The sequence below is a fragment of the Sorex araneus genome, chromosome 6, assembly GCF_027595985.1.
Source record: "Sorex araneus isolate mSorAra2 chromosome 6, mSorAra2.pri, whole genome shotgun sequence".
In the NCBI taxonomy this organism is placed as follows: Eukaryota; Metazoa; Chordata; class Mammalia; order Eulipotyphla; family Soricidae; genus Sorex; species Sorex araneus.
Genome location: NC_073307.1, coordinates 25,080,218 through 25,092,786, shown reverse-complemented (window position 1 = coordinate 25,092,786; position 12,569 = coordinate 25,080,218). Strand labels below are relative to the sequence as shown.

Sequence of the window (12,569 nt, the reverse complement as noted above, 5' to 3'; positions counted from 1 at the left end):
CTCTTTCAGCCCCCGTCTATCAGCGGTTACTAGAGAGGATGAAGCACTAGGGTGAAGATCCGCAGGCGGAAGGCACCTCAGCAGCCCCCCGCCAGTTTCTCTGTTTGCCAAAGAGACTGAACGTTTTTGAAACCAAAATTTCCACTTCCATGTACATGGGGGCCGCACCGTCATGAGATCTGAGCCCGGGTGGGTGAGGGGAGGAAGGAGGGACAAGTGGTTTTTCCTCTGTGTATGTGCGTCTGTGTGTGTGTGTATATGTGTCTGTGTGTGTGTGTGTCTGTGTCTGTCTGTGTCCGTGTCTCTGTGTGTGTAAACCCACTGCATGCCAAGACCCGGATGTCACAGCCTGACATTCACTTCCCGGAAGGACCCATCCCGAAGGCGGCAGCTCCTGCCCGTGCCAAGTGCCGCAGTAAAAGGGCTCCGTGTGTTAGTGGCCCATCAAGCGTGGATGTGATCTGGCCTCCTGGGGGCTCCTGGCCCAGTTTTGGTAAAGCTCTTGCACAGCTGGAGAAGCGGCATCCTGATAAGCTATGGTCGGACTGCTCTGGGGAGCGTGTCTCACGTTCACATGTGGCAGGGGGAGCTCCTGAGAGGGTGGGTGGAGCCCAGGATCTCCCACATGTGACAGAGTTTGGGGGTGTTTGTGATAATAAAACCAGAGAAACGCGCGCCCGTGCCGAATTGGCCCATGTGTCTGCTTGGAGCAGCCCAGCCAGAAGATGTCAGCTCTCTTGGACCTCCGGAACCCGAGTCTAAGGGGGAGTTCATTTTCACTCCTATCTCTGCCAGCTCCTGCCTTGTGCCCCCATTTTTCTTCCAGCCTTCAGACTCCCCACATTGTGTGGGACTTTTCATGAGCCCTGGGTACCATCCTGCTAAGTGGTGCCCGGATCTCCTTATTCTGAAGGGGCGAGGACCCGGGCTCAGAAGAGGGAGTACCTCTGTTCAGACAAGAAGTGAAGTGGCCACTCTGGGGTGGGAACTCGTCTTCTGGGCCGCAGAGGGTCACTTTCGCCAAGTAAGCTGGTTCGGCTGCCCTGGACTCAGACCCCACCCCCCATGTCCACCCACCTTCAGATCCCCATTTGTTTGAAGGGCTTCAGGGCCCAGAGAGATGCTGTGTCAGATTGGGGGTTTCGTTGTGGTGTCACCAACACCTGGGGTGAAGGGAATCCTGCACCTCCTGGGGGCCAAGTTCTCAGGACACACTCCTGGACTCATCAGGACAACCTGTACCCCCAAAACGAGGGTTGACTTACTGTTTTAGCCTCCAATGGGCTTTTGTTGAGGTATCCTCACTTATAATAGGGCAGGTGTTGTTTCATGTGTGCAGTGCTGCTACGCCCCAACCACCCTAGAGTCCCAGGATCTCTTTACCGTCATCCCAAGGTCCCCTGCCCTCCTTCACCACATCCTCTGACTGTCTCCAGTGGGCAGGGTCTAGATCCTTGCTTTGTTTCTTTATGCTCAGCTATGAGCAAGCTCATCGGACACCCTTCACCAGCATCACCTGCCCGCCCCATCCACCCCCACCCCGCCCCGGCAAGTTCTATCCAGGATGTATCTACCTGGTTTCACCTTTTCTCCGGGCTCAGTGGTCGTCGGCTGCTGTGTCTGCTCATCTCTGTTGGGTACTTGGGTGGTGTCCAGATCTTGGCTGAAGCAGAGAGCGTGGCAGAGACGTGTGCATATATGCCCGTTCAAATGAGAGTACTTTCACTTTCAAAGATCTTTAAATGTAGAATAAGTGTCATGGGAAATCCTTAAAAATCCCAAAGCCCTCCATCTGTCCCTGTGGCCCCTGGCCTCATTTGCTCCCCCAAGGGGCTCTACTGTATTCTTTCACCTCTCCTGGGAGAGGCCTTCTTGGTACAAAATCATGCCCAGCTGCTGCCCAAGAGGGCTGGGGTCCTCTTTGAGGGGTTCTAAACAGCCTTCCCCCTCTATTTCTGGCTTTTAGGGACACCTGGTGGTACTCAGGGCTTACTCCTGACTCTGCGCTCAGGGATCACTCCTGGCAGGCCCAGGGGGCCGGATGGGGTGCTGGGGATTGAACCTGGGACGGCTGCATGCAAGGCAAACACCTACCCACTATACTAACTCTCCAGCTGTTCAGTGCTCTCTCTTCTGTTTCCCTGGAGACCCAGGTGAGCATGAAGTGCAGCCTGGGTTGGAGGGTGTCCAGAATGCTCCCAGAGGAGGCTGACTGCTGGAGGAAGTTGTGAGCCTGCCTCTGTCAGAAGGCCGGAGGGGCCAGAGAGATGGTACAGTGGGTAGGGCACTTGCCTATCACGTGACCAAACCTAGCATTCCCCAACCTGAGCACAATACCAGGACGAAGCCCTAAACAACTCAACGGCCCCACCCCCAACAGCAACAAAACATAAAGAGACCAGAGTCCAGCCCTCCCGGAAGGAGGTTGTTCAGGGGTCCTCTGAGCTCCAATCAGGAAAAGGAAGAAGAGGGAGAAGGGGAAAGGGCTCAGTCTGAGAAGATCCTCTTCCCTCTCTGCTGTCATTCAGGGCTGGTCAGGCTACAGAAAATGGCCAGGCCCCTCAGCATCGGGTGCAAGGGCTTTTCAGCGGGGTGTGGCAGCTGTCTCAGCCAGCTGGAGGCCTAGAGGCGGCCTGGGGTGGCCTCCGCTCCAGGCTACGCTCCTTAGCTCACAATCTCTTCCTCCTGTGGGCCAGGAGATACTGAGGGTCTGTGGGCTCCTCAGTTGACTGCTGTGGAAAGCAGAAGTCAGAGAGGGTCAGCGGTGTGTGAGCTCTCAGTGGAGGAAGAGGCAGGAACACACCCCTGCCCCCCACCGCCACACACCCCAGGCTGCAAGGAGAAGGGACCTGGGGAGCACTGGACAAGTAGTACAAAGGTGCCAGGGTGGCCAGAAAGGCCACCTCCCCTCCCTGCTGGGAAGCCCCCCAGGCTTCTGGTCTCTGCCTCACAGCCGGGACTTGTCCTCGCTCACAGGCAGCCAGGCCAGGAAGGGAGGCAGCAGCCATATGTGCCCTCCGGCCCACATGGATGTCAGGGACAACGAGGGGAGAGAGAGCAGGGAATTTCTCACGCAGAGGAAAATACCCCTCAAGCTATAACTCAGTGTCAGCTCTAAGAGAAGCTGCCTGGAATATTGTTCTCAGAAATTTTTCCAGAGCCCAGGGAGAGAGCCAGGGAATGAGGGATGGGCCCCGGGCGTCCACCCGTCCGGAGGAGTCAAGCGGGGCCGCCTTTCACACCCCGGCAGGGAGAGCACACGCATCTGCTCCGTGGCCATGGCCCTGGCCAAGCTCTGGGCTAAGGCACTTTCTAGAATAACGGTGGTGGTGGGAATGTGGGGCAACACAGCCACCCACGCCAGCCCCGGCCCACTGCAGGGCTCCTTGCTGCCCTGGACCCCGGTGCCAGTGGTGGACAGTGGAGCAGCTGCAGAAGGGTGAGGGGGTGGGAAGGAAATTTGGCAGGAAGAGCGTTGTGCAGAGTCTGGCCAATGTTGGAATGTTACGTGTGGCTGGAGTGGAAGGAGCAAGCAAAGCCCTGTGTGGAAGAGTCTGGAAGCCAGGCCGGGCTGGGCCTTACAGTCTGCACTAAAAATCCCAGACGTGGACCTTAGGACAAAGAGGAGCCACCCATGTAAAGACAGTTTTTGCTGGGAGCGACAGGGCACTCCTTTTGAAGTTGCGGTCGAATAGACACGGCATGGAATTATCCATTCTCATTTTTGTTGTGAGACCCTCTCCCCTCTCAGCAGTGCTGGGGGGCCCTAGAGTTCTAAGCCCAGCCTGGTGAAGTATCCCATGAGTTCAGAGGGGGGTGCTTCACCTGAACTGTGATGTAGCAAGTCTCAGAATCTCCTTCCCTTTTAAGATTGAACAATGTTCCACTGTGGACTAAGCACATTTTGTTTATCCGTAAGGCTGCTGTGAGCATAGGAGGACCAGTATCTGTGAAAGTTCAATCCTTTGGGATGGAAGGAATCCAGAACTCGTGTTGTTGAATCCTAAGCAATAGAATTTTTTTGTAGAGATACAGTTACAAACTTTCATGATTCAATTTCAGTCATACAATGATCGTGCCCTCCATCAGTGTACTTTCTCCACCACCAGTGTTCCCAGTATCCCTCCTGCCGCCTCCACCCCATCCCAGCCCCTGTCTCTGACGCAGGCACCTTCCTTCTTTCTCTACTTTTGGACATTAAGGTTTGCAATATAGATACTAAGAGGTCATCATATTTGGTCCTTACTCTACTTTCAGTACACATCTCCCATCTCGAGCGATCCCTCCTACCACCATTTACTTAGCGGTACCTTCACCATCCCAACTGCCTATTCCCCCAGCACTTGAGGCCGGCTTCCAAACTGTGGAGCCATTCTCTTGGCCTTATCTCTACTGTCCGTGGTGTTAGTCTCATATTATGTTACTTTATATTCCACAAATGAGTGTAGTCATTCTATGTCTCTCCGTCTCTTACTAATTTCACTTAGCATGATACTCTCCATGTCCATCCACTTATATTTAAATTTCATAATTTCATCCTTTCCAACAGCTGCATAGTATTCCATTGTGTAGATGTACCAAAGTTTCTTTAACCAGTCATCTGTTCTGGGGCACTCGGTTTTTTTCCAGATTCTGGCTATTGTGAACAATGCTGCAATAAACATACAAATGCAGATGCCATTTCTACTGTGTTTTGTTGCATCTCTGGGATATATTCCTAGAAGTGGTGTTACTGGGTCATAGAGGAGCTCAATTTCTAGTTTTTGGAGGAATGTCCATATTGTTTTCCCAAAAGGTTGCACCAGTTGGCATTCCCACCAACAATAAGTGAGAGTCCCTTTCTCCCCACATCCGCACAGCAATGGTTGTTCTTTTTCTTTTTGATGTGTGCCAGTCTCTATGGTATAAGATGATATCTCGTTGTTGTTTTGGATTGCATCTACCTGCTGATTAGAGATGTAGAGCATTTTTTCATGTGCCTTTTGGCCATTTGAATTGCTCTTTTAAGAAAGTTTCTATTCATTTCTTCTCCCCATTTTTTGATGGGGTTGGAGGTATTTTTCTTGTAAAGTTCTACCAGCATCTTGTATATCCTGGATACTAAGCCCCTATCTGATGGATATTGGGTAAATAATTTTTTCCATTCCACGGGATCTTTCTGTATTTTCGTCACTGTTTCTTTTGAGGTGCAGAATCTTCTTAGTTTAATGTAGTTCCATTTGTTTATATTTGTTTTCACTTGCTTAGTCAGTGGTGCTTCATCCTCAAAGATGCCTTTAGCTTCAATGTCATGGAGGGTTCTGCCTACATTTTCCTACATGTACCTTATGGATTCAGGTCAGATATTTAGGTCTTTAATCCATTTTGATCTGACTTTTGTGCTTGGTGTTAGACAGAGGTCTGAGTTGATTTTTTTGCATGTAGCTGTCCAGTTTTCCCAGCACCACTTCTTGAAGAGGCTATCCTTGCTCCACTTCACATTTCTTGCTTCTTTATCAAATATTAAATGATAATATACCTCAGAGTCTGTCAGAATATTAAACTCTGCTCCATTGGTTTGCGAGCCTATTTCTATTCCAAAACCATGCTGTTTTCATTATTACTGTTTTGTATTACAGTTTGAAATTGGGAAAGGTGATGTCACCCATCTTCTTTTCCTCAAGGATTTCTTTATCTATTCATATGGAGCAATCTATTATTGCTCCATATGAATTTCAGGAGTATTTTGTCTTATTTCTTTGAAAAATGTCATGGATATCCTTATAGGGACTGCATTGAATGCTTTGGGGAATATTGCCATTTTTACAATGTTAATCCTCCCAATCCATGAGCAGGGGCTATGTCTCCATTGCCTAGTGCCCTCTTTTATTTCTTGAAGTAGCATTTTGTAGTTTTCTTTGTATAGGACTTTCATCTCTTTAGTTAAGCTGATTCCAAGGTACTTGATCTTCTGAGGCACTATTGTGAACAGGATTTTTTTTTACATCTCTTTCTTCTCTTTCATAATTTGTGTACAGGAAAGCCATAAACTTTTGGGTATTGATTTTGTAACCTGCCACTTTACTATACAAACCTATTGTTTCTCGGAGCTTTTCTATAGAGTCTTTAGGATTTTCTAAGTATAGTATCATGTCATCTGTAAATAGTGATAGCTTGACTTCTTCCTTTCCTATCTGGATGCACTTGATATCATTTTCTTGCCTAACTGCTATGGCAAGTACTTCCAGTACTATGTTGAATAGTAATGGTGAGAGTGGGCAACCTTTCTTGTTCCCAATCTTAGAGGGAAGGCTCTTAATTTTTCCCCATTGAGAATAATGCTTGCTATGGGCTTGTGGTAGATGGCTTTGACTATATCGAGGGAAGTTCTTTCAACACCCACTTTGCTGAGAGTTTTTAATCATAAATAGATGCTGGATCTTGCCAAATGCCTTCTCTGCATCTATTGATATGATCATATGGTTTTTTATCTTTCCTTTTAATTGATATGGTGTTTTATGTTGATTGACTTGCGAGTGTTGAACTGTCCTTGCATCCCCTGGAGGAGTCCTTTTTGATGAGTTGTTGGATTCTATTTGCTAGTATTTTGTTGAAGATCTTTGCATCTAGCAGTAGGATTTTTTAATTTGTTAAGAAACCCCCATGCTGTTCCCCGCAGTAGTTGTGCCATTCTCCAGTTTCTCCACACCCTTGTCAACACTTGTTATTCTCTCTCTCTCTCTCTCTCTCTCTCTGTCTCATGCGAGTGCTCTCTTGCTCACTCTTGCTGTCACTCTTTCTCCTCTCCGTCCTTTCCTCTCCTCTCTCTCTCTTTATCTCTTCTCTCTCCTCCTCTCCTCTTTTTCTCTCTCCCGTCTGTTCTCTCCATCCTCTCTCTCTCTTTCTCTCTCTCTCTCCCCCTATCCTTTTAAACATCAAGTGGTGTCTTCTTATGTTTTTAATTTCTATTTAATCTTATATTGTCATGGGAGTATCAACCATGTATATATCTTTAGAGAACTGTCTCTCCAAGTCATTTACCTATTTCTGAATTGTTTCTGGTTTTTTTCTTGAGTTTGATACATCTAAACATAGGATGTATCTATTTTCTTTAACTTCCTTTAATGATGTTATATACTTTTCAGTATACAAATCTTTGGAAGAAGTTAGGTTAGTTTATTATGATTAGTTTATTATAATTGTTTTCTAAATTTCCCAGTTGTTTGGAAAAAAATTGCTGGGACTTCAGTGTGTAGGGTAGAGTGGGTGAGCATGAACGCTTCAGGCCATACAGAAGAGTCCTTGTATGGGTGAGACCACAAATTCAGTCCCCGGCACTGCGGGGTGCCCCTGAACACCATGAGGGGTCGTCCAGTGGCCCTCAGCACCACTGGGCCCAAGTGGCACTACGTCACGAGGCTCTGAAGGAAAAGGGAACCCTGGGAACTCTGAGCACAAGACTCCTTTGTTCCTCGATGGGGACGAGAAGGGTGGGTCCCCTGCTCAAACTGAGGTGACACCCTGTGCCGTGAGCAGGCAGTCAGATTGCTCCGATCTCTCCCCCAAGATCCCTTCAAGATCCAGCCCGCACTGCTGACCCACCTCCAGGATGGACACAACATGAGTGGCCTCTAGGCTCTGCTGGGGAGTCTCCCCCCAAAGGAGCACAAATTGGGAAACCAGTAGGAGGCCGATATGGTCAGTCCCTGTTAGACACAGCGAAGAAGCCGGCCATGGCTCTGTAGATGAAAGAACATGCAAGGACTTGAGAGCTATCGGGGAAGAACAGACTTGCTCTTGACCATGACCATGGGCTGGAGTGGAGCATGAGTCGGGGGCACTCAAGGGCGATGCTCATGGTTTCACTGAGAAGGGCTCAGCCAGCTCATGGTGGTGCTGCTTTTTCAAAAATGCAGAAGACTGGAGAGAAGCTTCCTCTGGGAAGAGAACAAGGGACTTCTTCGGGCAGTGCACAGATTCACACGTGAGCAGGTCCCAGCTGGGACTGCAGGGAAGAGGTCAGTCTGAGAATGGGGGGAGGGGTCCAAGGAGGGAGGGGTCAACCTATGGAGGCATTGACCAAACAGTGATGGGGCACCCACCTAAGGAAAGTATAGCAAGGAAGCCTGGGGCTCTGCCAGGGCCCCAGGGATTCCGCCGAGAAAGCTCTTTCTGGGCCTGGTCAACAGTGTGAGTCTGGGAAACCCGGCCTAAGCGGGGGGCGTCTCGGGGAGAAGGTGCGACAGCAGCTCCAGGCTGGCCCTGGGTCTGGTCACATGGACAGCACCTCGACTCGGCTTTGCAGGAGCAGCCTGGAGCAGCAGAAGGTGCCCGCTGGAGAACGGAGAGCGAGGTGGACATGCTTTGAATTAAGTTAGTCTTGGCGGCCGTTTTTCGGGCCTGGAGAAGGCCGCAGGTGAGTGGGTGCAGGAGGTCCTCCCTGCTGGCCTCACCCTCGCTTCGCCCTGTGCTTCCATCAGCACGGCCCTGAAAACTGCTTTGGAAGCAGTTCCTGCTTCCTCTCCGGCTTCCTGAGCTGGGGTGGGGCTGCCTGCACTTGGGGGCAGCTGGGCATGGGGGAGCGCAGGGGCCAAAGAGCCTGTTCCAAGCCTGCCTTGGTGCCAGCCTGGGGCCTGGCACACAGCAGGAGTCCACTGACTCCCACAGCACACACGGGCTGCGTCCAACAAGGGGGGCTCCCAGGAAGGAAGAGGAGGCTCCCGGACACTGGGGGCGTCCTTCTGGGCCGTTCACCCACTTCTGGTTTGTTGGAGGAGCTACATCAGGAAAGCAGGGGGCGGCCTGCGGGCATAACCACCTCTAAGAAGAGCCCCTTCACCCCCCACAGAGAAAGCCCCACGGGCCCGCAGGCCTCATAAGGAGGGATCTTGGAGTGATCGAAGCAATCTGGCTGCCTGCTCACGGCATGGGGGGGGGGGGGGGTCACCTCGGTTTGAGCAGGGGACCCACCCTTCTCATCCCCATCTAGGAACGAAGAAGTTTTGTACTCAGAGTCCCCCCCCCCACCCCAGGTCCCCTTTTCCTTCAGTTCTATTTTGAGAAAGAAGGTCTGAGACTCAGGACCTGCAGAGATGAAGGGTGGGGGTTGGGGACGGGAGGGCAATGGGGGGATACCTCTGATTAAATATCCTCATTTGGGTGGAAATGAGCTTTGGAGTGAACAGATGGGAAACTTCCCTCTCCGTGGTGGGGGGCCAGTGAGTCCCCATGGCTTCCTGGCAATAACACATAAATAACTCAAGTTCAAGGAAGCCATCTGTGTGCGTACAGGGTCCTGATGAGGCATTCGTTCAGGCCCCCAGAAGTGGATCCCTGGGATGAGAGAGAAAGGATGGGGCTTAGGCAAGCCAGGCTGGAGGGGAGGGCAGGCAAAATGGGATGAGGGTCTAAGCGCCTCCCGGGGCCCTCAGTTCTTCAGTAGAGCAAGGGAGGGGGGAAATTCTGACACCCAAGCCAGGACCATCTCCGCTGCCTCAAATCCCAGCCCCATTTGAAGGGATTCCACCCCCCACTCAGACCCAGTGAATTTGCAGCCTGGAATGAGCATCCCTCATCTTCTAAAGCAGATGGGGCCAGTGGCTAGGGACCCCTCTCAGGAAGCGCACAGGGGTCTGCAGCTCCTCATTCTGATCTGCCCTGGCCTTCAAGCCCCTGCTCTCCAAATATCTTAGACTCAGACACCACAGCTCCTGAGCTCCTCGAAGGCGGCAAGCAAGTCCACTGCTGCTAAAGCATCTTAGCTCAGACACAGGAGGTCTTGTGTAAGCAGAGACTGAGCAGGGCTGAGAGACCTCCAGGGTCTAGGTGGAGAGAAGAAAGTCATGCGCACTTCAGACAGAGATGAGATGGGGGGGGGGGGTTCCCCTCAGCAGTCATGCCTGGGAGACCCTTGCATGTCGGGGTTGAGATGCTGTCTGCACACAGAGCTCTCAACATCCCAGAGGCTCCTTTACTTGTGGTGTATAGTTACAGAGCGGGGAGAATTCTCCCAGGAGCGAGACCCCAGGCCTAACTCAGAAAAGTCAGTTTTCAATAACCCATACCTTTCTTGACGCTCATGGATTTTATAGCCAGGGATAATGTTTGTAAAGAAGCCCTCTTTGTCATTTTAATCATGTTCTCAACTTTTAGCAACATCAACTTTCTTTAACGTATAGTTTTATTTTCTTAAATGTCTGTCATGTCCTGGTTCATCTTCAAATCCCCAAGTTTAATTTGGTTTTCTTGGCCATGGGAATTCAAGGAATCAATGAATAATTTCACCTCTAAATTGTGACCCACCCCAACCCTCCCCCAGGAATTTAACAATAACTTCCTTCCTTGTGACATTGGTCTGCCTCCTTGGAGATTTATTCTTGCATCACATTATGTGTCTGGGGAAAAGATTGTGTTTCCGGGTCTTTGATCTGCATTATCAGTGTTTGTGCCAAGACCACACCACTTAAATTGGTGTTAATTTAGTATCTTTTAACATCTTGTCGAGTCAGATGTCTTTACTTTTGAAGATAACTTTATTCTTTTTTTTTATAATGTTAACACTTTACCCTTGCAAGCATTTCATTAAAAAAAAAAAAGAATAAAAAGTAGAGACAATTTATATTTCTCACAACCAGGCACAACCATTGTCAAATTATTGACAAATCCTCCCAGGTCCTATCACTTGAGGAAAATGTGAGCAGATGTGACATGCTCACCCTTTTTATTTTACTGAAACAGACCATTAATTAGTTTCAAGATAAAAACAAAACAGGCTTCATGGTAGACCTGATTTTAAGAGTCTCTGTGACCTTTGCCCACTTTCTTTCTCTGCTTAATGGCCAAAGAGAGCCTGTCCAGGTGCACCTCATCCAGTCTCACGGCCCTTCAGAAGCCAAGTTCTCGCGGGTAGGGGCGGGAGTCCGAGAGTTTGAATCAGAAATATTGGAAACGAAGTTGTTGGTGTGCAGGTGAAGGAGCAGGCACCCCTTCCCACCCCAATGACCGGCATGGACATGAGGACACCTCCCTTGTCCTTGCAGCCAGGAACCAGATTCCAACATCCAATTCCTGGAGCCTGTGGACCATCCTCCCTATGTCCCAGAGCCCCCAGGTAAGAAACACTGATTGAACATTCCTTGAGCTTCCCAGGCCTGACCCCTCCACCAGAGAAAAGGTCACACCTGGCACAAGCGTTGATTTGAGCCATTATGTGGGTAGTGACTTATCACAGAGCAATAGAAAACTAAAGGAATGATTACAAAGAAAAGCCCTTTTATCTTGAGAGTGGAGGAGGCATGGAAGGAGGGGAGAATCCACCCTGGAGACCCTCTGGTACATGGTCTCATGATCCACGCCTCCCTCTTCCTTTCACCGTTTTCCCCCCTTTTATCTTGGAGAGGAACGCATCGGTGCTCCTCAGGCCTCCTCCTGACTCTATGCTCTGGGATTGCTCCTAGCAGTGCTCGGGGGACTGTATGGGGAACTGCATGGGGTCCTGGTATTGAATCCAGGCCAGCCGTGTGCAAGGTAAGTGCTTTCCCCAATGTCCTCTCTCTCCAAGCTCTTTGCTCACTGTTAGTATTAGAAAATAGTCATTGAACCGAACCCTGGGACTTGAGAGTTCTGTTTTCTTCACTCGGCATCAGAGGCACGGGTGTGAAGATGGCTCTCTGTTGTCTGAGCCCTGCCCTATGGGATTCTGCCTCAGTTGGGCCCCAGGGAAGCCAGGAGATGACAGGGCTGGCCAGTCCCCTCATCACCTAGTGCTCTCAGATTTGTCAACGGTAAGATACTGGTTGACCTGTTCTAGGGTGGCGCCTCAGACTCTGCGTTTCAGATGAGGGTCTCAGCACCCCTAATGCTATTGGTCATGGGGTCACACCTGGAGTGGCACATGTCCCCTGAGATTTGGAAGTACAGCTTGAAACTGTTTATTAACGTGGTACCAGCAATATCACCTGGGCACTGGTTAGAAATGAAACTTAGGACCCCCCCTCTTTTGGGCCTTTCAGATTAAAAACTTGGGGTGGAGGCAGCTGCTTAAGCCTTCCAGGAAAAAACTCTGGAGGGAGCGGCTGAGAACCAGAGCAGGCCGGCAGAGAAGGGGTGTCTTGCTCTTTCTGAGCCCTTCACAAAGCTCTGCTCAGGCAGGATTGAACAGGAAGCCAGCAGGGTCGGGCCACATCTGGAACCCAGCGGGAACCCTCCTGTTTCCGGACCAGGTCACAGGCAGCCACGTTGGTATCATTATGCAAATATGTAAAAAGCAACATTCTTGAAAAAAAAAAAGAAAAGGCACTGACTTTGTGATTTTTAATGAGAGCTGGCTCAGCCCTCTCTGCAGATGTTTATTGGTTCAGCAACTGCAGGGAGATACGAGAGTATGTCTTTTCTCTCCCCACCACCCCGCCCTTCTTTCCTTCCATCAGTTTTGGGAGCCCAGCACCTCTTTCCAGAGAGCTGTGAGGATTTCCCTGGCCTGGGGAAGTAGGGAAAGTCAGAACCTTCCAGAGAAAGTGGTTCTGTAGGTGCTGAATGCCTGCTACATGCCAAGCCCTGGACTGGAGGGAGAAATGGCGAAATGATTTACT

At 50.2% G+C, this 12,569-nt stretch overlaps 1 protein-coding gene across 1 annotated transcript in view; it reads left to right on the top strand.

Moving 5' to 3' along the window:
• The window catches only part of TGFBI (transforming growth factor beta induced), a 31,795-nt gene extending 31,114 nt beyond the window's left edge, over positions 1-681 (top strand). Inside the window, exon 17 of the mRNA XM_004609881.2 lies at positions 10-681. Within this exon, the coding sequence (XP_004609938.2) occupies positions 10-50 (41 nt within the window). The 3' untranslated portion in view covers positions 51-681. The remainder of the gene's footprint in view (positions 1-9) is intronic.
• The last annotated feature ends 11,888 nt before the right edge of the window (positions 682-12,569 follow it).